A 27,386-nucleotide genomic window follows, 5' to 3' on the forward strand; every position below is an offset into this window, starting at 1 on the left:
TAACCATCTTCCAAATTTCTTCAAGTCATCATATGAGTCATACTCCTCATCTTCTTGCTCAATTTCCAGTACTACTTCCTCAAGAAAAGTATCAAAAGCATCGAAATTTGGAAAATACATAAATAAAAATAAAAATTAAACTATATAAAAAAATAATCAACAAATAAAATAAAAAATGATAACAATTAGCAAATAAAATTAACTATTTAGAACCGTTCCTCGGTAACGGCGCCAAAAACTTGATGTGTGTTTAACCAACTAATTTTAATCCTTTTAACTTAAACACAAAGACAAACACACGAAAGGCAGTGTACCTATCGATTAGCAGCTTAGTTCAGGTAAGTAAGGTATCAAACACAGATAACAGTAAACAATTAAAATAAATGCTAATATTATCTGAATAAAACAAATAATAGAAAGGGGGGTTTCTCTAGTTTTACAAGACTAGAAACTTAAATAGACTAACAAACACACAATTTAACTAACTAACAGCTAAAGCAAGTAAATACCACTAAATTCAATAGTTAAGAGGACTTCTGTTTAGGTTTGAATGATTTGTTCCCATGGATGATTTTATGGTAAATGCATCGGATTAATTCTTCATTGGTTACCGATTAAAGTGATTAGGTTCGCATTCGCTATTGCTAATCCTTAGAAAACATATTAATTCAAGCAATGGCCAGTTGTCTAAATTAATGAATTTCCTAGTTTATTGATTCGGGTTAAGTAAGACTTGTAATTATCTAATCAAATTGGTGATTCAATTAACCTCTTGTTGATGGTGTATCACACAAGCTCACACATTAATTTACCTATCTTCAAGTTATTTCTAGTTTAACATTCGTTATTCCTAGACATATAACTATGTGGTCACATAAATCATATGAAATTCATAATTAAGAGATGTTCATCCAACTTAATTACTGATTTATTAACAGAGAATAGTTGTTCTTAACATATGAGGTTCTTTAACAAGCTTAACAAAACAATATCACCAATTAAAATTAATCCTAACCATAAAATCAATCCATGTTCACAAACTCATCTACCCTAAACAGAAGTTATGAATTTTTAGCTCATGATTACAGCAGAAACAAGCTCAAAAACAAAATTAATTGGTAAAAACATAGTTAAAACAAGAGATTAGGTAAAGCGTAAACTTGTTTTTGCATTGATTATCCTTAAAATTGAATATAAGGTTGATTCATTCGCTTCCCACGCTCCAGCAGCACCTTTAGTCGACAATTGGCCTCCAAGGGTTCATTTATATGCTAGGGGATCGGGTAGGAATGCCCTTTATATAGATTTTCACAAAACAGAGGTGACTCGTCTAGTCCAGTGACCTACTCGGCGAGTCCGTCACTTAAAACCCGTGTGCGGCAAGTCAGCGACTCCAGAATCACGAAAGTTCGACGTGACTCGTCGAGCCTGTTTGGAATCAACATTTTCTCAAAACACGAAAGTCGTTCGAAATTGTGTCTAGTTTTCAGAACACTTTTAATCTCATCAATCGGAGTTACGATTCATGAGATATGGTCAAACACCGACGAGGGGTCAAGCTATCCAACAACATCCTTCTTTCTTCAAAATCCAAGATCCAAGCCTCCAATCACTAGTTCCGCTTCCTTTTCCATCCGAGCATTTCATTTTTTCTGAAAAATGAAATTATAAACTAATTAAGCACCTTTTGTTCATTAAATGAGATAAAATCAACATAAAGTATTAAGATATTGCATGAAATTTGTAACTAAATATGCCCATATCACTTTACGTGCATTATGGGCCCTAGGAGGCTAGATCTATGTTTTGGATGTGTTGAAGTCGACTGAAATCAACAGTTTGGACTTGGACTTTGGGGGACTCGGCGATTCGTCCATGGGACTCGACGAGTTGGGGTATGGTTCCCCAACCCTTTTTTGTTTTAATCGAACTGGTTGAGTCTAGAAGAGGACTCAATAGGATAGATGTGAATCTGGACCTGGAAATCATGGAACTTGATGAGTTCAAGAACAGAACTCGGCGAGTTCAAGGCAAGTCCCAACTGCATGAAGGCGTACTCGACGAGTTCATAAGGAACTCGACTAGTCCATGGTTGAATATGTCTTCTTGCATGAAGAAGGACTCGGCGAGTTCAAGGATGAACTCGGTGAGTCAATTAAAGAAGGTCCCGACTGTGTAAGAAGTAGAAGTCGATGAGTACATGCAAGACTCGGCGAGTAGATCGAAGTCTTAATGTTTTTAGGAATAGGAGACTCAGCGAGTTGTGAGGTCAACTCGGCGAGTCGAGTTAACCAGAAGTTGACTTTGACCCAGAGTTGACTTTGGCCAAGGTTGACCTTGACTTTGGCTTTGACTTGAGTAACCCTTATAGAGGTTAAGAATATGTAATGGTAAATTAAGGAAGGTTGTTATGTGTAGGAGTTTAGAGGAGTTGATCCCGACATCGAGTACAGTTCAGACTTCACGACAACATTGAGGTGAGTTACCTTCCAGTAGAAGTGAGTCTAAGGCCACAATGTTATCCCACAAGTAAGAGCTTGTAGTTGGATGATCGTATGTGTGATAATTGTTTGGTGTGCCACTATCTGTTATGTTCTATGTACCTATATCTTATGATTCTATGTGGTAGTGGTAGGGGTGAAATAGTTCCCGATATCCGGTTGAAATAGACTGAAGGGGAGGCCAACACCCAGATAAGCCAGGCATTTATCCGGTTGGAAGAGACCGAATGGGAGGCCAACACCCAGATATGCTAGGCAATTATCCGGTTGAAATAAATCGAACGGTAGACCAACACCCAGATATGCCTGGCAGTAGGGATGAGCATTAGAACCGCCGGATCGGAACCGGAACCGGAATTGGTAATTAGGTCCGGTTACCGGTTCTTCATTTTTATGAAAACCGGTCCCGGTTCTAAAAACCGGAACCGGTTTAACATTTTTTCCGTTTTTTAAAATGCGCATAACTCACTCATATGAAATCGGAATTATTTGATTTTTTTTCCAATATTTAATTTGGATTTTGTAATTCATTTTCGACTATACACACATATGTTTTGGTTAGATATTGAATCGGATACAAGCCCCGAAAGAAAGAATATTGATGCTGCGTTTTTTCTATTTCAACATTTTTTTTTTGTTTTTTTGAATTTGTCCTATTTTTTTAAATGAGCATAACTCATTCATATGACATCGAAATTACTTAATTTTTTTTCCAGCATGTAATTTGATGTTTGTAGTTCATTTTAGACTATAAAAACACTTAATTTGGTTAGATATTGAATCAGTTATAGACCCCGGAAGACAACATATCAATGCTGCGTATTTTCTGTTTAAGCATTTTTTTGGAATCTGTCCAGCTTTTATAATTCGCATAACTCACTCATATGAAGTCGGAATTACTTGATTCTTTTTCCATCGTGTAATTTAGTGTATGTACTTCAATTTAGAATGTAAAAAGTCTTAACTTTGTTAAGTATTGAATCATTTACAAGCTCCGGAAGATAGCATATCATCTATAATATTTCAACAGGTTCTAATTTGAAAAATAACCGAAAAACCGGGACCAGAACCGGAACCAGCGCTAGAACCGGCGGTCCGGTTCCCGGTTCTTATAATATAGGAAAACCGGTTCCGGTTCCGAACCGGTCCGGTTCTAAAGCTCATCCCTACCTGGCAGTATGTGTTATGTATGATATGTGGTATGACGGGGGAACTTACAAAGCTTTGTGCTTATGATTTATAGTTTTGGTTTCAGGTACCTCTTCATCGAAGGGGAAGGAGCTGACACGGTAGCAGTGCATCGCACACACACTATTTCCGCATTTTGAGTTCCATGAGATTGTACTATGATATTATTACTATTGATGATATGATTTTGAGATATGTGATTATGGTTTTATAGTTTTATATGATATTGATGATGTTTTTCAGTAAGCGGTTTTATAAGTAACATAATTAAAAACGAAATTTTTGATCTCGAAAAATTGGGATGTTACATAAATCATGGCAGTGAGTGTTAACGAATGCTAAATTCGAAAAGAAACAGCAAAAATATGATTGAGAAAATGATGGTTGAGTGAGCCATTTTGGTGGATGATTTGTGAGAATTGAAAATTGAAGAAAAACATTTTAAGAGAGTACAAAGAAGATGTAGCAGGTATGTCGAAAATAATGCCTAACAATGTTATGTTAAACTTCCAATTCAACCATTAAATGAGCAGCCATTCTATACAATATAATTAGTGATTAAATAACTCTATAACTCAACAATTTTATAAAAAGAAGACAATAAAGGAAAAAAGAAAGAGCACCTTGATATACAGAGCATTGATACCTAAATTTATTTCCTTCGTTCGATTTAGTGAGGTAATTGAATTGTGTATCTTCTACCTCAATTTCAGTTGAGACATTCTGCTTCTACTTTTCCGTACCTAAAACTTATTTTAAAAATAATCTAATAAGAAAATTAATCTGAAATTAAAAGGAAAAAAATTATTTAAAAGAAATTAATAATTTAATAAAATAATATTTATTAATATATAAATATTATATATTATAAATAGTATTTATTGATATATAATTATTATTGAAATTTGTCCTTATAAGAAGTTGTAAACTTTTATCTGATTTTTCTTTATTATTTTATTTTGTTATTGGATTTTAAACAGTAGACATTTGGAAATTGAGGTAGTCCATTCGAAGGCCCGTTACGATATCCAAATATATTTATTGATTCATGGGATCCGAGTCCGGTCCAATGTTGCCTACTTTTCTATCTGTAAAATAGATTTCTTGGAGAGAAGGGAACGAGAAAGAAGAAGCAAATACCGAGAAAAACACAGAGAGGAGTTTTGGAGAAGAAGGTATGGATCCCAAGCTAACCGAGGTTTCACAGCTCTTTGAACGATTCAAAGCCGCGTTGGTTCGTAATGATTTCGATACTTGTTCGAAGCTTCTCTCTCAGCTCAAGGTACCCGCAATCATAAACCCTAATTATACTTGCCGTTTTTTTTCGTGTTCCCTAGATTGTTATTATGTCTTCATGTTTGATGTGATCCTTGTATAAATTACAACTTGAGTAAATTCATTAGCACAAACTGAGACTTTCCGGCTGTTGTTAGCAGATATAGATATAAAGCCACAATTTAGATCTAAGAAATGGTATCGTTCGTTTGTAGTTGAGAGTCTTTTCTTAGACTTAAGATGCCATTGCAGTTAAGGAGTTATTTTTACTAATAAATTTTGATCGAGCTCCAGGGAGTCATTATATATGACTATGGATCGTATTCTCTTTTTATTATTCTAATGACAATATGAAATAGAACCCTGGAAGGGCTGATGTGCTTTTGGATAGAAATACATACTAGGGTAACACTCGACATATAATCAAATGTCTATAATCCTTCTTGATTCTTGACTTGCAGATCTTGCTGATAGAATTCAAAAGCCTTCCTCCATTGTTTGAAGAAACTCCTAATGCAGTTCAAGAGCTAACCATAGCAAGTAAGTGTTCAACAGCTTGCATTTCTTTTCACCTTCCTTCACTCTATTGAGATCGTGGTACATTTAATTCATATTACAAGCATATAATTTGATCAATCATCAATTTCAGGGGATATCTATGAGCATGCTGTTGTGCTTAGTGTAAAGATGGAAGATCAAGATGCATTTGAGAGAGATTTCTTCCAGCTGAAGCCTTACTATACAGATGCTGGGTATTTATACTTTGATCTAATCTATTTTTTTTTCTTATGAATCTTTCTGTTCCTAAATCATTGGTCATAACTCATTTTTATTTTATTGTTGGAAAAACAGTAATCGCCTTACACAATCTCCCCAAGAGTACCCAATCTTGGGTCTGAATCTTTTGAGACTACTTGTTCAGAACAGAATTGCAGAGTTTCACACTGAATTAGAGTTGCTTTCAGCCAATGCTCTTGAAAACACTTGTATCAAGCATGCAGTGGAGCTTGAGCAATCATTCATGGAAGGTGCTTACAATCGAGTATTGACTGCTAGACAGACTGTTCCTCATGAAACTTATGTTTATTTCATGGATCTTTTGGCAAGAACAGTCAGGTGACAATTGTTGGAAGCATTTTCACTTCTTTTTTTTATTGAGAGTTTTTTTAACAGTAATTATGACATGATTTTATATAATTCATTTGTAGGGATGAGATTGCTGGGTGCAGTGAGAAGGCGTATGACTCCCTCACTGTTAAAGATGCACGAGAAATGCTATTGATTTCCTCAGATCAAGAACTTTTTGATTACATCAAAGAGGTTCCATTTTTTCTTTTATCTTTTTTTGTTAAAAGACCAAAGTACCCTTGTTACACATACATATTTATTGGAACTCGATATTCGTTCCATACTTGGTTTGGTTGTCAAATGGACAGAGTTCAATTCCGTAGCTTCTTTTAGATTTTTCCATGTTTGATGGGTGGAAGGAATTTATTTTCTGTTAAAAGACCAAAATACCCTTTGATAAAGTATGAATTGAAATGAAATGTGCAGGAGCATCCAGAGTGGGAGGTGAAGAATGGATTAGTTGTATTCCAGAAGGCTAAGGAATCGGCTCCATTCAAAGAGATTCCATCTCTCCAGCTTATTAACCAGACTCTCAGCTACGCAAGGGAATTAGAGCGCATTGTTTGATTAATAAATCAAAACCTCAAAAACATTTCTTAATTTCAAAAAAAAAAATGTTATTTGTTTTTTTAAAACCACCTCATGTTGTACTAGACTATTAAATTGCGTGAACACTGAACAACATCTGCATTTGGTCATTTGAAACCTTGTGGCTTATTCTTGATTGCCTTCACGGGTTTTCACTGTTTTTACCTACCACTACTAACCTTTTTATGAACTAATTGTTTTAAAACAAAAAAGAAATGAAACCTGATTGGTGTATTTAAAACATGTGGATTACATCATTTTATCTCATTTGATCTTTACAAACATGGTAGACTTTTAATCGTTTGTTACGTGATACCTGAAAATAATAAACACGCTAAAAAAATGGAAAAATATTCTTACCTAGAAAGACAAAAACTATAAATTTTGTCCTAAATCGAGGACTTTAATGAAGATGGTATGAAACAAGTTTTTTATTATTGATAATAATGTTAACGAATTTGATAATGAAATCTCAACAAGAAAATGGCATTTAATATCTAGATATTATTGCCTTTTTGTGGTCCTCTTAGATTAGATTTCCATGATACATGCATTTTCATTAGTAATACACCTATCAACTTCATTTTTTTTATATTAAATTCCGTTCTTTTCTCCTTCACAGGCCTTAAAATGTTGACATTTCAGACTACAAAGCCCTTACTTTCTTGCTTATTATACCTTTTTATTCATTTTTTATGCGGAAAATATTACATCAATACACCATGTTCGTAGTTTAGTTGATCTAACATCACCATATTGAGTTCAAAATTAATTTATTTATCCATCAAAATCCCTCTTTTCATGTTGATATTACGTATGATAATATGATATTACCCAGTACTAGTGTGCGATAATATCAATGTGAGTTGCCTCCAAAACCAGCCATCCATAAGCCACCAAAAGTTGCTGTAATCAAGTCCCACCATTTGTTTCTATTATCCATCTTTAATTTGTCCATTTTTTTATAGCCGACACTTTATTAACCCTCAATAACACCCCATTCTTTGATTGCCAACTCTCATTTCACCACATTTCAATAAAACCCCAAATCTTCTGTGATTTTTTATTCAAAAAGAATTTTGGGTTTCAGTGTGTGTGCGTGTTCTTGGTGTTTATGGAGGCTATGGATGGATCATCTCTGTTAAATGATCTTCATCCACCTTCAAATCATGATGAAATCTTCATGCAACGCAGCTTGGTCTTTGCTGATAGTCTAAAGGTTAAATTCTTTTTAACATATTCAACACGTTAACCGGATTCTTTTATAACGTAAGGAAATGAACTTTATAGGATTTGAGGAATATAAGAATGCAGTTGTATTCAGCTGCAGAGTTTTTTGAAGATTCGTATCACAAAAGTGATCATGATGAATTGTAAGTAGATTATGAAATCGAAAAACTGACTTTTTAAATTCTAGTTTACTTTCGTTGTTTTGACAAGTCATGTGCTGCTTTCTTGTAGATTGTTAGAAAGCTTAAAAGATTATGTGTCAAAAGCTCTGGTTAGCACCATTGACCATTTGGGCTCTGTGTCGTCTAAAGTCAACAATTTCTTGGATGAAAATCTCGATGAAGCTTTTGAAACAAATCTTCAAATATTATGCATCGAACAGGTAACCAAGACAATTGTTCTTCGTTTTCTGTTCGTATGTTCATATGTCATGTGTCTGAATAGTGAATCCTTTTGGAAATTGTTGCAGAGATTACGAACATGTCAAACGTATGGTGACCACGAAGGTCTTTTGCAACAATCATTGATGATACAAATACCCAAATACCATAAGCAGTATCAGCTCCCAGGTAACTGTACATGAATCGCTTTTGTGTAGTTTATGTATTCTTCTGAGTTTTAATGGCGAACATTGGTTTTAACGAAAAGTTATTGACACAGATGGACACTTTTGTGAAGCAGTTGAAGCAGAAAAAGCAAAAGCAGAATTATCAAGTTCGAGGTAAATTTCAGTAAAACTGTAGAGTATTAGAAGTTAGAGGTGAAAAGCTGTTAATGTTGATAACTAACCTCCATTGGAGCTCCACCAAGTTCATGTTGATGGAATAAAATTGTTTGTCAGGAGGAGGGATATGGAACTAGCTTCTATTGATTTCCGATCAGGTCCGATTGCATTTTCATTCGCAAAAGCTGCATTAAACAAGGGATTAGGTAAACAAAGAACAGAGTTTTTTCCGTCTTCAAACTTCATATACTAATTAGGGTTTATCTGATTACCAGAAAAACGAGCACGATCCATGTCACCAAGTCGATTCAGAATCAAGCGCACAGGTTCTACTACTAATCGATCCGCCAGTCCGAGCTTTCCGATCATGCGTTACGGATCCGTTGTTCATCAATCCATCAGTCCAAACACACAGCAAGTAAGCGAAAATGAAGCCGATTATAGTTTATTTTCTTTTTTTATATATATAATGTGAATCGTTCAGAAGTTATAGGAAGTTGATTCGTATGATTGCAGAGTCCGGTGGAGGCGTGGAGGTCTCAATCGTTGTATCCTGAAAGAGAAAGAAGAAAAGATATGGAAGTTTACTCCAGGAAAACTAGAAACCTTTTTAAAGCGTTGCTTAGCATGCATAAACACAAGAACGAGTATAAATAGCAATATACATATGTCTTATTGTCTTTTCTTCACAAGTTTAGAACCCAAAAAAAATAGCATTTAAGGTTCCGATAAAGAAACAACATGAAGGAAAAATGGAATTTGCGGGATTGAGGATGAGATGGACATACCATTTACAGATAAATGCAGGGAAGAAATATTATAATGGTTTGGTTATGTTCAAATAAGGCAGCCACGGAGACATTAAGCAGCAAGGAGGAAGTGAGAAAAGAGTTTTGAGGTTGGACATGGAGTTTAAACTTTTTGAAGACTTTTACCATCTTTATGTAGATTTAGATACCAATATACTTATGTGCGTCTTTTTATTATATATTTGTATGTATGTATGTATGTATGTGTATATATTGTATTTATCTTTTTTTTTCATGTGTTTGGCACGTTATTTATCTTCTCAAAGGTCTCACTTGAAAGAAGTTTATCCACCCTAGTGGGGTAAGAGTCTAAGTTTAATCTTCACTTATCCTACGACCTTGTTGGATTTGGATTTTGTGTTGATTAGAACAGAAATACTCGATAAGAAAGACTAGAGTTTATTCGATTTATGAGAAACACATTTTCATACTGGGTTTGGTGGTAAGTGGTCAAACCTGGTTTTCAAAGTCAAATGCAATTATGCAAATGCTAATAATTAAGCGTAGAAGAAGTTATTCCCAAGCATACATTAATATTTAATTCTGTCAAACTGTGGGATTTCAGTTCCAACATAGACGCAGTCGCGGGTATTGGAGACTAGTCAGAGACAATAAATTGTAAAAAATATTGATTTTAAAGATATTTATAGATTACCACTGTTACAAAATATGAAAATAACCAAAAAAAAGTCATGCCAGGAGTTTAGATATTTTAGTCATCAAATATCATAAACTAAGTTTATAATAAATTGAATAAACTCAAATATAAAAACTATTTCAGAAAACCCACCAATAATATATTAATAATAATTAGAGAAATTTCATGAAATAACCAAAAGTTAAGGGGCATTTTAAGGAAATAACCATGAAGTTTTAAGTTTTGAAAAATGATCATGAGATCCGCAAAGGTGGCTATACGGATCTATAGGTCTGACAATCGTGTCGTGTTCGGGTTGGAGGGCCACGGGTTGGCGGGTCCAAATTTGTCAACCCAAACACGACCCATTTAAATATACAGATTACAGATTGGCAGGTCACGGGTTGGCGGGTTTGGAACATAAACTCATATATAACCCGCCAACCCATTTATTTATACGAGTTTACAGGTTGGCAGGTTCGTGGGTCAGATTTGTATTCGTGGGTCAGATTCCATAAATAAAATTAACAATTAAATATGAATAAATTATTGATGGTTGATGCAAACATATCCGAATTTTAGACACTTGCCTACTTAAGTCTTAAACATCCAAATTAAAATTAAAAATATTCATAGAAATATGTTCAAACTAAAAATTAATACAAACATAGATAATACTTATTATATAATACTTATTAAATATTGATACTTGATACATAAATACATTTAAAAGTAAAAAATATTTTTTATTGAAAATATAAACGGTTTTGCGGGTCAACCCGTTTATTTTTAGAGAAACTCATATATGACCCGTTTAATAAACAGGTTGGCGGGTTAAAAAACTCAACCCAAACCCATTTATTTCGTGTGGTGTTGCGGATCGTGTCGCAGGTCGTGTTGAGAACTATCAGCCCTACGGATCTATTTAATCCTTTGAGGAATGACACATAATAATGAGGAAACGACGTGGCAACACTAAATGACAAAAAAAAAATTGTGGCTAGAATGGTTCTGCATATGTGGCTCTACGGATCCATTGTACACTTCTACGGATCTATAATATCTTTGAGGAATTGGTAGTTGACCAATTTTACCTTGTTTTTGCCAATTCCTCAGAGGATTATAGCTATTTACAGAGATGTGCAATGGATCCGCAGAGCCACTCAACTAACTAGATAGACTAGGATGACTGTTTATTTTTAACCACTTGCTGAGTTCAAGTTCACATATCTGATTTACTTCTAACATTTCACATGATGATAGGCCTTTAACCCGGACATAGAAGATACTGCCACCACAACACAACCAAACAAAGCTTTTAAGCTGTTTTTATGATAAAGACGTGAGATGTGAAAGCAAGTAATCCATGTCCAACATTGTTCGAGTGCATACCAAACACATTACAGTCTTATCGAATTCGCCTTTTGTAAATCCATGACATGAGCAATTTGGTTTTACAATAGCATCTTCAACAACAAGAATCAAGAAAAACAACATTTTCAGAGTTTTAACAAAAGAGCAACTTTTGTGCACAAATCCAATACAAAAACTTTATTTAAAAAAAATAAAATCCAGAGTATCATCTCTGATTTAAAGCCTTGGTCATAAACATATCATGATGACTAAAATGTCCTCATTCTTCTACAACCACACTTATCTCACCCTTCTCCAGAAGGTCATAAAATGCCCTTGTTTTTCTTTGCTCATTCCAGTGATGCATTTTCCACAAACCACCACAAGCTAACCCAAGCACTGATCCAATGATTAACTCCTTCACCACACTTGGGCCTTTCAAAACTGGATGAGCAACCCTACCAGCAACCATGGTTTAATTCTGTACTCAAAACCAAACAAACATGAATATCAGTAAATCATCCCATTACCTTACAGAAACTGTGGCCCATAAATATTAAATCTTCACAAGCAACTCTAACTCACTGATTTTAAAAAGAATCGACTGATAAAAGATCAATTCACTATACATATGAACAATTTCGACACAGGTATACAACAGTTTGTAATCTTATCCATTCTTCTCTTTGCAACTCTTTCGTTTTTCCATTCCAGAACTCATATAGAATAGAGAGAAATGAAAGGATTTTTTAGATTGTACTAAAATAACTTACACACCACATCGAATAACAAGACATACCCATGAAATGAGTAGACTTTTATTGCTATAATTAGCGTTTGCTCACATAAAGTTAAGGGCTATGCGTTTATACAGGTCAGATGTTTTCCCCACCAATCGTACTTCATTGTTTCCATGATTTAAATTCATAGCTTGGACTGGAGCTAAAGCAAAAGATGAAAAATGCCCTAATCCATTACTAAGTCTATCAATAAACAATGAAAAATGGCGATAACGATTTTGATAGTAATCGATCAAGTCAAATAACAGATAGAAGTAAACAAATCGATTCAAGTTTATATTCGTTATACAACAAAATAAATCGGATGAGCGTGAAGAAGTATAAGAAAGCTTAAACTCGTGTGAATCTATGGTTGTTATAGATCTGATTGATTGAAGTTGAATCTTTGTTTGTAGAGATAGAAACAAGATGCAATAGAGGGATGGGGGAAGGAATACCTACAGAAGACAGCGGAGATGAAGCTGATGAGACTTTCCGGTAACGCTTTTTTCGCCGTTCACTTGCCCTACGGATGTGCGCTTTGTAATGGTACTCCGGATTCTCGGCTTGTATCTAGTCAATGGAAAATTGCAACTACGTCTTTTACAATTTTGAATGTTCCAGATCAGGACCTTAATTTATGCCGTATACACCAATACCCCTCCATAAAACTATTTTGTCGCTCCATCTTTTTTATATAAGTTTAGTCATTAAACTTTCAATTTTTTGTTTCAAAATTATGATACCTTGAATTCATATATATATATATATATATATATATATATATATATATATATATATATATATATATATATATATATATATATATATATATATATATATATATATATGGGTAAAGTGAATATACCTAACAATCTTATATAAGCTTAGGTACCTAACCTCATCAAACTACGTCATTTTGCATTAAATTTTCATTGCAATCATCCAAGGTTCTTAAACTTCATCCCTAAACTTGATTTACTTCAAAAAAAATTGGAAATTCATTATTATATTTCTCCTACATTCTTTCATTTGTAGAGGTAGGATATGAAGTCCATAGGTGGTATTCGATAGAAATACGTGATGTAAAAGAAAGATATTGCTAAAAGTCCAAAGATTTTGGAAGTAATCAAGTTATGTGGTTGAAGTTTAAGAACCTTAGGCAATTACAATGTAAATATGATACAAACCGATGTAGTATTACGAAGTTAGGTACCTAAGCTTATATAAGGTTGTTAGGTATATTCACTTTACCCTATATATATATATATATATATATATATATATATATATATATATATATATAATGGTTCAAATGAGAACAAAAAAATATTAAGAACTCTAAGAACCATTTTTCAATATTATATTAAACAAGTTTTTTTCATTCCTAGTTTACAACTAATTGTCACTTGCTGCTGTTGGACAGTCGTCGGACCACCACCGAACCGTGGTCGGACAACCGCTGGACAAACATCTAATTCAATGACATTTTCTGATCGTATTCATAGTTTAATAGAACAAACATTGTAATTTTCTTTTCTTTAGTAATAGTTTTTAATACATATCATTTTATTTTTGTAGCAAAAATATACAAATTTTTAATAAATAAAAAAGGATTTATGCCTTTAACAAATTAATTTTTTTTTTCTAAATTGTAGATTTGTTTAGAAAAATATATATATTCATAGTTTAAAATATCATATTCACAGTTTAATAAACATATTAATTCACTAATACACAGTATAATGTTTTTATGCTTACATTTATTCATATTTTAACATAATTAATATAAAATATACACCTTAATACAATTCATTTTTAGCTGCTTACATGAAATTCAAAACATAACATAATGCAATTTATTGTACACTAATTCACATATTCAAAGAAGTCAAACTCAAATTTTATCATCACCATCACCAACTACTACCACACGTCACCACCAACCACATGTGCCACCATCACAACCATCATTCATTCCAAATCAAATTTGAATATAAAACCATTGATTGACTGCTTAAATATTATATTCATAATTTAATAAACCAGTTAATTTAATTATTCAGTATTTAATACAAAATATTTATAAAACTAATGCATTATCACATACATATACAACACAACAAATAAATATATTTACAAGAAATTAATACAAAAAATTCACACATAAATCATTCTTATTTTAACACAAATTTCATAAAAAAAACACAACTTTAATACAATCAATTCACCGTTTAATACAGTCAATTTACAATTTAGTACACGCAAAATTCACAACTTAATATAATAAATTCACAGTTTAATATACAAAATTTATACATTTATAATCATATTTTCAACTCAAAACTTTCATTTATAACTTCAGATCTGAAGCAAAGTGCTTCCTTCAAAGTCTATTTACACAATCTTCATACTTTAAATTTTATATATTTATTCAAAATTAGAGGAAACCATATTTATGTATAATGTTTCTTCCATTTCATATTTCAGAAGCAAACACAAAATATATATATATATATATATATATATATATATATATATATATATATATATATATATAAATCACTGCTTAATACAACCAATTCACAACTTAATACAGTTGATTTATAGTTTAATACATAAAATTAACAACTCAATACAACCAATTTATAATTTAATACACAAAATTTTTACATTTATAATCATATTCTCAACTTAAAACTTACATTTATATATTCATATCTGGAGCTTAATGATTCTTTCAAACTTTATTTACACAATATTCACAGTTTAAATTTTACTTATTTTATTCAACATTAGAGAAGATCAGATTTGTGTATAATCTTTCTTTCGTTTCATATTTCATAAGCAAACACAAAAATCATTAAAAAAATGACAACTTAATACAATCAATTCACAATTTAATATATAAATTTCACAGTTTATATATAAAATTTGTCCATATAGTGATGGACTCGATGAGTCCAAGTGTAAAAACTCGACTTATCCCAGTATTACGCTTCAACTCGGTGAGCTACCGTAGGAACTCGATGAGTTGACCATGATTTTATCTTTCAAGCCCACAATTTGATGACATTTGACACGACAATTGACTACATTTTTGAAGATCATTTTTCGAGCATTTCCAAGAGTTTTTCCGTCTATATTAGGATTTGTACCACACGAGATTTGATACCCAATGCATGGATGGGCTGTTCCCATGCCAAAGTCAACTGAAAATGAAACTTTACAAGAAGACGATCAACCTCGCAACTACTATCCCAGGGAGTTTGTTCAAATTCCTTGTTTATTTTAATGTTCTTTATCATGCATGATATGCAATGGAGACATTACATAAATTAAGTGGGGGGTGGGGGTTGGTTACATTTAGTTAAAATTTAGAATCTTAGATTAATTAAAAAAAATTTGCACAATAATTGCTAGGGTTAGTTTAGGAAATTTTGGTAAAAGCAGTTAGGGTTCATGCTAGTATTATGTTTAATGATCCTTTGAAGATCCAAATGTTTAGTTGAGCTTATACAAGTTATAATGCATTTGTGGCCTCCTTTATTCTAGTGAAATCTCGGGACAAAAACACAACCTCACTTAGTTTGAAGGACGCAATATGTTTAGTATTGTGTACTTGAGATGTATCCAGGAAGACTAGTACCTTTAACCAATAAAGGTTGAAGTCGAGCGCCATTGCTTAAGCATGTAAGTATTGAGTGAAAAAAAAAAAGTGAGATACATGTTAAAAAAGAGAGAGAATTACAAGAAAAAGCTGTAAGAATTTTGGAACAGTCAAAGTATGAAGATCAAAATATCAAAATTCTAAAGAATAAAAAATGTGAAGATACCAAAAATCAAACAAGAAGGTGGTTAATTCAAAGAAATCAAGATCAAATTATCAAAAAAGTGAAAAATTGAGCTCCATTGTGGTATCAAAAAGTTGCAATTTTCTAGATTATGTATGCTTGGGTTGCTTGACCAAAAATACATTGAGGTTAAGAAAGTTTTATGCGGATAGATTCAGAGGGATGCATAAAATGAGCATTGTTCACAAGAAGTGAGCGAGTGTTTATGAGGATTGTAAGTATTTAGGATTAGGGGGGTCCTTAGGAAAATTTTTAGACACAAATGCATGCGTTGCGGTCTTGACATAATGGTTGGGTTTAATTGGGATTATCTTATGTGATGCTAGTGTGCTAAAATTCAATTTTGCTTGGGGGCAAGCAAAAGTCAAGTGTGGGGTATTTTGGTATGTGCATATTTAGTTATATACTTTGTGTAGAATCTTAATACTTTTTGGCTATTTTATTTCAATTTATGAACAAAAGGTACTTAATTATGTTTAAATTGTATTTTCAGCCTAAAAGACGTGCTCAGAAGCAAAAGGAAGCGGGAAATGCAATCGGAAGCTCGAGAATTGAAGAAAGAAGAAAAAGAGTAAAAAACCTAAAGAACTCGGCGAGTTGGACACATACTCGACGAGTAGGCATGAACATTCACGAACCATTTGGTGCCTTATCGCACACGGATTTTAAGTGAGGGACTCGGCGAGTCGGTCTATGGACTCGACGAGTCACCCCTATTTTCAGAAAACTATATAAATGGCATAAACTCACAAGACAAGGACTCTTTTCTAGAACCCTTGGAGACTAAATTGCAATTGAAAGTGCTACTCGAGCTTTGGAACTCGAGGATCAACCTTAGCATTCAATATTGAGGAGATCGAAAGGCACAAATATATTCTATTTTCTTAATCTAGTGTTTACATCATGTTTGAATCATTAGGTTTACTTTGTGAGATGTTTTCTGCTATGAATATGAGCTAAATTCCCGTTGCTTCTATTTAGGGTAGACAAACTTATAACTATGGTTTGAATTTTATTGTTTGGATTATTTAATTTGGTGAATTTTGTTTTGTTAAGCTTGTTAAAAATCCTCATGTGTTGCCAATAACTATTTTATGTTAATTATTCAAGTCTATTAAGTTGCATGAACATCTCTTAATTGCATGTCTCGTATAATTTATGTGAAAAAAATGTTATATGTCTAGGAATAGTGAACATGAAACTAGGGGTTAATTAGAAAATAGGTAAATCAATGTGGGAGCTTGTGTGACGAACAACCATACGATAAGTTAATTGAATTGGTAATTAAATTAGCTAACTACAAGTCTTACTTAACCCGAATCAATAAACTAGTAAACTCATTAATTTAACCAATTGGTCACTATTTGAATTGATTTGTTTTCTAAGGATTAGTAATAGTGAACATGAACCTAATCACATCAATTGATAGCCATTGACAAATTAATCCATTGCACTTTCCATAAAATCAACCATAGGGATAAGCAAGTTGAACATGAACAGAAGTCTCCGTAATTATTGAATTTAGTTGATTTTTATTTGTTTTAGTTGTTAATTGTTTTGTTTGAGTGTTAGTGAAGTGCTTAAGTTTATAGTCTTACAAAACTAGAGAAAACCACTTTTATTTTATTATTTGTTTTTTTAGATAATTCTAGTAGTTAGTTTAATTACCGTTCCCTGTGTTCGATACCCTGTTTGCTTAACTATACCACTAATTAACAGGTACACTGCCTTTTGTGTGTCTAAATTATATTTAAAAAGTAGGATTAAAACTAATGCATTTAACAAGCATCACCTACAGTCCATATCTGAGGTTCCAACCTCATAATATGCTCAAATAACTCATTGTCAAAAGATGGATGGGAGAAAACCCTAAAAACTCTCTAACATAAGATCTCACAAAGAAATGATCAAGTTAGCATCTTTTTTACTTCCAACTGAAGCAAATCCCTGAAGAATCTCTAGATCCAAAGTCTCCTCTTGATCCAAGCTTTGATGCTCTCAACTTCTCCTCCAAAAGTGCACTAAAATCACAAGATTAGCTTATCTTTTGCACACACAAGGCTAAGACTCGATTAGGGTTCTTCACAGAGTGGTGGGGTGATAAGGGAGGCGGAAATGAGGGCTTGAGGCCCTTTAAATAGGAAACAAACTCAGAAGATTAGGGTTTCCACTCACAACGCCAACTCGCCAAGTTGGTCTCTCCGACTCGCCGAGTTAGTTGTAAAACCCATATGTCCAAATTGACTCTACTCGACGAGTTGGGGCACCCACTCGTTGAGTTACTCAATTAATTCGCAAACATATATATATATATATATATATATATATATATATATATATATATATATATATTATACATTGGAGTCAGGATGTTACAACACACCAACAAAAGTATAAGATAGACCATGAGGTCATAGATCTGGACTCTAGGGACAAAAAGATCACATAAAGTCCCAACTTTCTCACATGCATGGACATTAGAAGCTCCAAAAGGCCAAAATGATGGTCTGAAGGTTGCATGGGACTTCCATGACCATAAAGTTGGCACATTTATGCCATGAGAACCCCTCAAGGCCTTAGATATGAAGTGTTAACCCATTTGGGACGTCTAACTCCCAAAAACCATGATATTTGGACCAAAATTGATCAAAATAACCCTAAAAGGAGATCTAAACAACTAAAAGACAAGGTTCAGACTTTATACCAACAAAATGTTATGGATGAGGCAAACAATTTCGATTTTGATTTTGACACCTAGTTATTTTTTTTAATTGTGTCATTATATTTATAGTTTTATTGAATATCAACCAAATGACCGGTCATTTGGTTGATATTGCAAACAATTTATGAATATAGTTATATAATTGAGAAAAAAAATCAATTTCAAAATTAAAATTTTATAGCAAAGTAATATAATGACTTCTTTCCCACTAATTAGTATTGAATGTGAGCTAAGTAATTTTTCGGAATCACAAGCTAAACGATGTCGTATATGTTGTTGCTTCCGCTTCATTTTTGGCGAGTAACTAAATCTGAATCGGAGCCGACGAAGAAGAACCCTCCGCTTCAATTCTCACGGTTCCACTAACATGGTAAATTGAGAAATTGCTTACACTCCATGGGTTTCTGTATCGATTTTTCATAAATCTAATCTTATGAATTGTTAATTTGATTTATACAGTCGGCGCTGTTCAATTTCCATTCATTTCTGACGGTGGTTTTGTTGGTAATATGCACATGCACTTTCTTGAAGATGCAGTTTCCTACCATCCTTGAACAAAAAACAGGGTTAGCTTCTCCCTGTCAATCTCTAATCGTCTCTAATTTGATCGCTATTGATCTATATTTTGACAACCCCGGATTTAGGTATCGTTTGACCTAGAAAACATCAATATGAGCTTTGATCACTGTTAAAGATCAAGAACTATTTTCCAAACTTCCCCTTTATTCAAAATTGAAAGAAACGGATCCGTTATTGAAAGGTTCATCATAACAGAAATTTCTATGTACGCAATACTCTTTTACTAGGGTTAATCTTAAAAATCTTCTGACTTTATTATGTAAATCCTGGTTCCTTGCACTTCTATACACACATTCTATCGGTTTTTGGAGGATCTATTAGGATTTACCATGTAAAATTTGGTTATTTTAGGTTCTGATCAAGTGTCAGACTAGATTCATAGGTGATCACTACACAATGTCGAAATAGATTTGGTGGTATGACATTGTTATTCAGTGTTAAGAATTAAGACTGTGAATTGCATGGAGATCTGAAAGAAGTGATCTAATTTTGAGCAAAGTGATTTTCTTCAGCCTGTTTATCTTGGATTAGATGGTGAATTCCTTATTAGTGTTTATGAGTGGTGGGGTTTATTGGTAAGATTGTTTCTATTAAATTTCACTGGCTTATAGTTTCTTTTGAAAGACCTGTTTTGGTGGATGATCTGTCTTCCTATAAATTGAGTCATGATTAGGGATTTTTATGTCTACAAAATCCCAAAATGGATACAAATGACAATACCTTTTATAATGATAAAATTGATTTGTTGTTTTGCTTAAGTTTGATTTCTGATAATGTGTTATTGCAGATTTCGGGGATTCTTCTGGAAGGCTGCTAGAATAGGTAATGTTACAATGTACATCAGCATGTGATGTTACCATGTTTCATTTTCATTATTATTGTTATTTTATTTTTTTATTTTTTTCATAATGAGATATATGATATGGAATCTGAGTTGTGGTTAATATTTGAAACAGGTGAACGGTTGAGCCCATGGGTGGCTGTTGGATGCTTATCAATGGGCGTCTCCATCATATTTTTCTGAGTGATTCCAATGGTTTCTTTGTTTTTAGAATATAGATAAATAGGTTGCTTTTTTATTTTTTATTTTTTTGGTAGAACTTTCTTGTTAAGAAAATTCCTTTGGGTAGAAAATATACATCTCTTCTACTTTGCTTTGTGTGTGTAATCTTGTACCATGTATCTTTCAAAGACATGGTTGTTTTTCTATTGACACTTTTTTTTTTAATGTAAGTATATGGGAAAAACTCGAGGATTTGAATTTGAGACCTTTGGTTTGGGTTATCATTTTACATTTAACTTGGAACCATATTTGTTATCATTCCAATTTACACCTCATAGGTTTGTAAATTGCTACACATGTAGACAAGTGTATTGAGGTTAAATAAGAGCTTGATATCAAACACCACCGGATAGAAGAAACAACCTTATTTAATGTGCATATGAGTAAAAAACGAGACTAATATCATTAAGACAAATCACACCCGAAAAGATAGAACAATGTGGTAAGAAAAACCTTTATATTTTCATTTTTTTACCTAAGAAACCATTACAACTTTTCTATAGGATGAACCACTGATAATTTCTCTATCTTTTTTTCTGTTAAGATATTATCTACCTACTAAAATCAATTAGTAGGTTTACAAATGCCTGCAATAATTTACAACCAACATAAAGGAAATCATATTGCTTATGCACATGCAAACATTTGTAACCTTCTAATCAATAAAAGATGGCTTCAATAAAACAAAATGAACTTATTAGCAGTATATTTTTTTATTTGTATACATTTGGTTCCTGAGTTATTTTTTTTGTTTTTGTCACATTTGACCATTTAACCCTTTTTTTTATCCACATTCAGTCCTTATAAGTTATAACCAGCTAATCCAGGTTAAGCCGGAAAATGAATTAATAAGATAATATATTTTTCAATTTGTACACATTTAGTATTAATGTTTTTGTACACATTGAATACTTATGACCAATTTCTTCAGATTTTGCAGGCACCCTACGTGATACAATCATTAATGAGTTGTTTTCATATGTGGCTTGTCCTTCACTTATATTAGTAACCTAATTTACAAATATGTTGGTGCCCTAGTTTTTTCCAAGCAGAAAATGTCTTTGTCTTCGGTTTCATCTATCCTCACAGCAAACAAGATTTTTTGTGATTATTTCCTCTTTAACTCGAATTTACATTTCCAAGACAAAGAATTAAAGAAGAAGCTAAAAGAATTTTCACTTCCAAAGACAATAACACATTAGCAAAAAGTTTCATCTATCTCCATAGCAAGCACCAAGATTCTTTGTGATTGTTTCCTTCCAACTCGAATTTGCACTTCCAAGATAAAGAACGCGTTGTCTTCTTTAGAGATAGATGAAACCGAAGACGAATATATCTTTTGCTTTGAGAAAACTAGGACACCAATATTATTTGACTAATTTATAAATTAAGTTCCTGATATAAATTTATGACGAACCACATATTAGTACACCTTATTAATGATTATATGTAGGATGTCATGAGCAAAATTTGACGAAACCAATCATAAGAACTAAATATATACAAAAACATCAATGACTAAATGCATACAAACTGAAAAACATATTACCTATTAAGTCATTTTTCCGGCTTAACCTGTTATAAGAACTTAAGGACTGAATGTGGACAAAAAAAATACAAGTTAAATAGTCAAATGTAGAAAAAAAAAACAGTAACCAAATGTGTATAAATCAAAAAGTATATTACCCATTTAAGTCGTTATCCCTTTTTCTGCTAAAAAGAAAAACGGTTTCTGAATGGCTTGTCACTTAAAAGGCTTAAAATGTAAGGAATTAACTGAAAATAGCACTAGAAAAAGCTTTTTTAGATCAGTGAAACAAACAATCTTATGATTCACACAATTAAGCATTAAGCAGCAACAATGTCTGGTTTTTAAAACTACATATAGGTAAATGGTGAAGCTAAGAGCTATCTCTTCTTTTTTCCACCCTTTCCAGATTTAGAAGGCACAGCATTTGATGTAGATGCAGGCTCTTGTTTCTTCAGTCTACCAGGGTGTCTAGGAACCAATTCAGCAACACGAATCATCAGCTGTTTTTCTGCAATATTTTTTCCACAATCAATATAAACCTGAAACTACTTCATTCTTAGATCATAGTCTTCTTATGTGATCATTATCATTTCATGGCATATAAGGGAAAGACAATGAAGGAAATTACAAAATGCTTACTGGATGCAACAAGGGGATTGTGCAGACTCCCATCTGGTCTCTTCAGCAAAAACCTCACCCTCCCTACTTGCATGAAATCCCTTGGATATGCCTTATCAATCTTCAAAACAATTACAACACTTCAGAAAATTTTGAATCTAGGCATCGTTTAAAATCAAAATTGCTTGTGAGAATCAACAAGTGTGGTTCTTTTGTAGGAATGCAGGGAATAAGTGGATACAAAATCAATGAAGTTAACGAGCGAATAAGAAAAACCTCAATAGCGAAAGGAATTTTGAGGTGACCACAGCAATCGCCGATTTCGAGAGCCGTAGGGTTTTCGCATGCTTTTGCTGCGGAGATTCTTCTACCTTCAGCAATCGTCTTCTTTGAATTTATGTAAACAGGGTACAATATATTCCAAGTCTTGAAATTAGGTGTACCTCCCTCCATCATTCCTGTTAAATCATAATTCGAGATCGATCCAGAAAGAAAGAGTGAGAAAGAACAGAAACACCAACAAGCGCTTAAATAAATTGTCTGATTAGAACGAATTTATATATATGAGGTCAAGGTGATGAGCTAAAATTTACCTATTGTCGTTGGAAGATTACAGCGTTGAATGTTGATGGAGGTGGTGATTTTGGTTAATTCGCCGGCGAGAAGATCAAGAATTGACCGGGATCTGCAAAAGGAGGACTCGCAGTAGTCGTGGACTGGTGGTCTCGCGATGGAATAAAAAGTAGTAACTGTCCGAATCCAATATCTAAGTTCTAAAAGCCCAAATTCTTATTGGGCTCTATGATAAGTATATTTTAAATACGAAATTATATACAGACAAAATTACAAAAATGTCGTAGTTGTAAATTAATGGTTCAATACCTTGTACAATTTAGGTCTGCATGGTTGATTTTTTTTTTTTTTCATACACCACCTGAAATTACTAATATATTCTTAAATATTTATTTTTTAATTTTTATTAATTATTTTCTTACTATTTTAATACCAAAAAGAAAAACCTAATCCACCCCACCCTCCCCTCCTAAGTCACACCCACCCACCCACCCTTACTCTCTCTCTCTCTCTCTCTCTCTCTCTCTCTCTCTCTCTCTCTCTCTCTCTCTCTCTCTCTCTCTCTCTCTCTCTCTCTGCTTAATTCCCCTACCACTGTTGGACCACCATTGATCAGACCACTGCCGCCTGCCAAACACCACCATCGTCATCAGACCACCACCACCCTATCGGATCTAACATGGAAAGTCGAAAAAACGGGATTAGCCATGGTAGAAAACCCATCATCGCCGTGAGCTACACACACCACCTTTCTACCACCACTACCACCTTATCTACCCCCTTCCCAACGAGCCGCCAAAGCTTGTGTATCGCCTAGATTCTCCGCACTTCACAATTCTCAACACACTAGCATCGTCGTCAAGCACTCTAAAGTAGCTGATCTACAATAGCGACCATTAACACCACATATCTGCATCGTCGATCGTCTACGGACTCTACCAGAACCTTCATACATCAGCGATATGCACTCAAACCCCATCAATCTTCAACATCGATCGTTTGATCCATAAATTTGCATTAACGAATGTTGCCTCCATCACCGCCATCGATTTGTACTATCATCGTCTTGTATTCGTTGTTTGTCCCTACCAGACTTCTATCGTCACATCCATACCCATATGAACGTTTATGATTTTTAGTATGATTTTTGGTTTATTTTTCGATTTTATTCTTCGATTAAATGCATTTATGAGTTTGAAGAGTGTTTTTTTTTCTGATGGAAAAGGTGGTGATGCTTTACTCCGGTAGCAGAGGTGGTGATGTTTCGATTGGTTTAAAAGGATAGGTGCTTCCCGATAATAATAGTTTGGGTAGGGAAGAAAGAGAGGACAACAATGCATGTTGTGGGTGGGACTAACTTTTAATTTTTAAATAATTTAAGTATTATAACAAATACAAAAAGTAGGAAAACATAAATTATAAAGGCATAAAAGTCATTTTAAGTGTACATGGACTAAATTCACTAGAAATACCTAAAATTTGACCATTTATACACCACCAAACATTTTTGGACTAAAACTACAAATTTTTATAGGACTGACAAATATATATCATGGAAAACCAACTAACATCTTTGGTTGGTAGTATCATATCAACTAATATATATATATATATATATATATATATATATATATATATATATATATATATATATATATATTGAGAGAGAGAGAGAGAGAGAATGTTTTGTGCTTATGATTTACAATGATTTTTATTAGCATTTACCGAAGTAGTATAGTTTAACGTTTTAAACTTATATTGATGTGCCTAATTTTCCTCCACCGTTTTAACTTATACACTTGTGATGAAATTAATAAAACTATTTTGAATTGAATTTTCAATCTCAACCATTAAAAAATTGTTAGTCATAAAACCCCCCATTGAAGTTTCAAAGTGCTCAAGAAAACAAAATCGTCATTTATAAAATTATCATATTGTTAGTATATATTGTTATATCAACCAAACTTATTGATAGTCAAATAAGATGGTACAAAATATATTTGGTATGGTACCATACCAAATATATTTTGTACCAACTATAATTGATATGGTACATGATTTAGTGAAAAAATAAATTTGTACATATCAATTTCATCCCTAGTTTTTTGACAAAGACTGTTTTGTCTATTTAGTTTATATAAGTATTCTCCAAATTAGTTTTTGTAAGACTATTGTCATCCATGAATAATTCTGTACTCGGTTGGTCCGTAATATTATCAAATTTTGATAAAGTCCTTAACATCTTGTTCCCGAGTTTTATTATTTTATTTTATTTTTTGTAAATTCAATAAAGGAACGAAAATGAAAATTTTAACCGAAAGAGAGGGGAATCGAAATTTTCCTTATTCCCTGTTTCCAAGTTCGAAGGAAATAAAAGAAAATGAAAGGAAAAATTTAAGTTTTTGTATTCCCAAATTAGAAAGGAAAAAAAAATAAAACTAAAAAACTTTACCTCCCCTCATTTTCTTCCGAATCCATCCAATTTGGGAGGAAATTTTGGAAGGTAAATATGACTCAAAAATCATTTCTTTCTCCTCATTTTCCTTCATCAATTACTCAGTAACACGATTTTTCTTCGATATCCCTCGCTTCGACTGCATATCGATCCATTTTTCTCTTTAAAAAGAACTCAGGAACAAAGCGTAAAACCTCACGGGTTTACTACATAAACTCCTAGTCGTGAAATTTTTTATTATATATTTAACTATTATCTTCACATGAATTTAATTTTTTTAATAATATTTATTGTTTAAAAAAAAATTGTAATCATCTGATTTAAGATTCTATAAAAATTATCAATATTTATAATTTATGTTTATTTATAAATAGTGATATTTACGCATCCAATTTCATTTTATACATTTGATCTCTTTTATATTTGCTTTTTCTTACAATAGATTATTATTTATCTGTTATAAAAATCATTTGCTTCCAAAAGTAAATATTTAATTCTTTAAAACGTTTTAGTATAACAAAAAAACTTATAAGTCATATTTATTTAATAAAAAGTTTTTTTTATTGGTTTGTTAATGAGAATTAAAGTTTGAATTTCACTGAACTATGTAGGTGAAAAAGAAGGAAACTAGATTTTTAATAGATTGTTGGGTTGAGTTTTGTTCTTAAATATTTCATTTGGGTAAAATTTTAAAGGTTTCTTGGTGCATACAAGGTGTTTCTTTTTTGCTCGCCAAATATTTAATAAAATGCCTAAATGAGGTTTTCAAGTGTTGCAACCAATTTTAAACTCAAAAAGATGTAGAGTTTCCACCTCATGTTGGTTTCATTGTGCACACTACAACCTTTTGTTGGAGTGCCACTTTTTCCTTTGGGTTACTGCTTCTAATTATGGGTCTCACCTTGAGGCTTAAATAAACTTTATTTGTGTGTTCATGGCGTTCTCTCATTCTTTTGAGCGTGAAACTTGGTTGTGTCCTTTTCGGGGATTTCATTGTTGTCCAAATGGTATTGTTGCAGGTAAAGGGATTTACCGTATGATATCTCATCTTAAGAGCTTACAACTCCATACAGATGAACACAAAGCTGTGTTACGAGAGACTATTACTTCTGACCACATATTGTTTATGTCTGTGGCAGCAACAACATTGAAGGCATTTGGTCAATGGATATGCGGGGATTACATGAGTCTTCATGCCTTGAGTCGTTCGTGTCATCACCCGTGTGGCTTGGTTAAGTTTATTGACGGGGCTAAAGACATGAGCGGACATATTATTGGCATTCTAAAGTTGTCACCCAATGGACTGGAAGCCGACCTCACTGATGAGTTGGTGTTGGACGCTCGACTACTTGATCGTGATTTTAAACTACCTATCACCACGATCAAAACATCCACATAATTGTCGTATGGCTTTCTCTCAGGCTTTGAAAGCAGCCCTTTCCAATATGGTTCCTCATACCGGGTCCATTGAAGTGTGGGTTGTTTGGTTAATTCTTCATAGGTGTACTCTTCAGGTGTTCAGTCCCAAGAATATACAAGAAAGTAGGTATGAAAACAGGAAGTCTTTACGACATTGTAATATCCTGAGTGCATTAGCTAGTTGGGGGATTGAAGATGGTATCGCCAAGCTAGTTAAAAACTTAGTTACTAATGCAATATTGGAGCAACAAAACAAAAAACAAGAGTACATTCCGGAGAAAAGAACATTAAACAACACAAATGTCAGACAATATCTTCGTAAGGTTGTCGATGGATATTTTACAACAGTAGTGAAAGTTT

The 27,386-nt window shown here is 33.0% G+C and overlaps 5 protein-coding genes across 6 annotated transcripts; 3 read left to right on the forward strand and 2 right to left on the reverse strand.

Annotated features, from left to right (window-relative positions):
• Window positions 1–4,754: 4,754 nt before the first annotated feature.
• Window positions 4,755–6,790, forward strand: RPN12A (regulatory particle non-ATPase 12A). The gene is made up of 6 exons (XM_078982883.1): window positions 4,755–4,971; window positions 5,426–5,504; window positions 5,614–5,716; window positions 5,817–6,080; window positions 6,173–6,284; window positions 6,519–6,790. Exons 1-6 carry the CDS (start codon window positions 4,867–4,869, stop codon window positions 6,657–6,659), a joined length of 804 nt encoding a protein of 267 aa, XP_078839009.1. The 5' UTR covers window positions 4,755–4,866; the 3' UTR covers window positions 6,660–6,790.
• An 872-nt stretch (window positions 6,791–7,662) lies between these two features.
• LOC145034467 (protein ABIL2-like) lies at window positions 7,663–9,678 on the forward strand. The gene is made up of 8 exons (XM_078982884.1): window positions 7,663–7,899; window positions 7,971–8,053; window positions 8,142–8,292; window positions 8,380–8,479; window positions 8,571–8,631; window positions 8,752–8,840; window positions 8,910–9,052; window positions 9,151–9,678. Exons 1-8 carry the CDS (start codon window positions 7,795–7,797, stop codon window positions 9,289–9,291), a joined length of 873 nt encoding a protein of 290 aa, XP_078839010.1. The 5' UTR covers window positions 7,663–7,794; the 3' UTR covers window positions 9,292–9,678.
• A 1,883-nt stretch (window positions 9,679–11,561) lies between these two features.
• Window positions 11,562–12,808, reverse strand: LOC145034468 (cytochrome c oxidase subunit 5C-1). 2 transcript variants are annotated; one of them, XM_078982886.1, is made up of 2 exons: window positions 12,675–12,808; window positions 11,562–11,914 (listed from the first exon to the last, which is right to left on the reverse strand). In XM_078982886.1, exon 2 carries the CDS (start codon window positions 11,903–11,905, stop codon window positions 11,714–11,716), a length of 192 nt encoding a protein of 63 aa, XP_078839012.1. In that variant the 5' UTR covers window positions 11,906–11,914; window positions 12,675–12,808; the 3' UTR covers window positions 11,562–11,713. The 2 variants fall into 2 exon arrangements, with proteins under 2 accessions (XP_078839012.1, XP_078839011.1); XM_078982885.1 differs by having other exon boundaries at window positions 12,671–12,786.
• Window positions 12,809–19,025: 6,217 nt separating this feature from the next.
• On the forward strand, window positions 19,026–20,633 carry LOC145034470 (uncharacterized). The gene is made up of 4 exons (XM_078982887.1): window positions 19,026–19,158; window positions 19,248–19,354; window positions 20,155–20,189; window positions 20,324–20,633. The coding sequence occupies exons 1-4, from the start codon at window positions 19,156–19,158 to the stop codon at window positions 20,389–20,391; spliced, it is 213 nt and encodes a 70-aa protein (XP_078839013.1). The 5' UTR covers window positions 19,026–19,155; the 3' UTR covers window positions 20,392–20,633.
• A 1,580-nt stretch (window positions 20,634–22,213) lies between these two features.
• Window positions 22,214–23,327, reverse strand: LOC145033400 (signal recognition particle 19 kDa protein-like). Its single transcript, XM_078982032.1, has 4 exons — window positions 23,173–23,327; window positions 22,856–23,037; window positions 22,601–22,700; window positions 22,214–22,469 (listed from the first exon to the last, which is right to left on the reverse strand). The coding sequence occupies exons 2-4, from the start codon at window positions 23,033–23,035 to the stop codon at window positions 22,339–22,341; spliced, it is 411 nt and encodes a 136-aa protein (XP_078838158.1). The 5' UTR covers window positions 23,036–23,037; window positions 23,173–23,327; the 3' UTR covers window positions 22,214–22,338.
• Between the last annotated feature and the right edge of the window lie 4,059 nt (window positions 23,328–27,386).

Source organism: Lactuca saligna, chromosome 3 (genome assembly GCF_052625555.1).
Source record: "Lactuca saligna cultivar CGN05327 chromosome 3, ASM5262555v1, whole genome shotgun sequence".
In the NCBI taxonomy this organism is placed as follows: Eukaryota; Viridiplantae; Streptophyta; class Magnoliopsida; order Asterales; family Asteraceae; genus Lactuca; species Lactuca saligna.

Coding starts and splice junctions, on each gene's coding strand:
- RPN12A (XM_078982883.1), top strand. CDS start 4,867: ATGGATCCCAAGCTAACCGAGGTTTCACAGCTCTTTGAACGATTCAAA. Junction 4,972..5,425: donor AGCTTCTCTCTCAGCTCAAG/GTACCCGCAATC, acceptor CTTGACTTGCAG/ATCTTGCTGATAGAATTCAA. Junction 5,505..5,613: donor TCAAGAGCTAACCATAGCAA/GTAAGTGTTCAA, acceptor CATCAATTTCAG/GGGATATCTATGAGCATGCT.
- LOC145034467 (XM_078982884.1), top strand. CDS start 7,795: ATGGAGGCTATGGATGGATCATCTCTGTTAAATGATCTTCATCCACCT. Junction 8,480..8,570: donor TAAGCAGTATCAGCTCCCAG/GTAACTGTACAT, acceptor TTATTGACACAG/ATGGACACTTTTGTGAAGCA. Junction 9,053..9,150: donor TCAGTCCAAACACACAGCAA/GTAAGCGAAAAT, acceptor GTATGATTGCAG/AGTCCGGTGGAGGCGTGGAG.
- LOC145034468 (XM_078982886.1), bottom strand. CDS start 11,905: ATGGTTGCTGGTAGGGTTGCTCATCCAGTTTTGAAAGGCCCAAGTGTG.
- LOC145034470 (XM_078982887.1), top strand. Junction 19,355..20,154: donor ATCCTTGAACAAAAAACAGG/GTTAGCTTCTCC, acceptor GTGTTATTGCAG/ATTTCGGGGATTCTTCTGGA. Junction 20,190..20,323: donor CTGGAAGGCTGCTAGAATAG/GTAATGTTACAA, acceptor TATTTGAAACAG/GTGAACGGTTGAGCCCATGG.
- LOC145033400 (XM_078982032.1), bottom strand. CDS start 23,035: ATGATGGAGGGAGGTACACCTAATTTCAAGACTTGGAATATATTGTAC. Junction 22,701..22,855: donor AAATTCCTTTCGCTATTGAG/GTTTTTCTTATT, acceptor ATTGTTTTGAAG/ATTGATAAGGCATATCCAAG. Junction 22,470..22,600: donor CAATCCCCTTGTTGCATCCA/GTAAGCATTTTG, acceptor AAAATATTGCAG/AAAAACAGCTGATGATTCGT.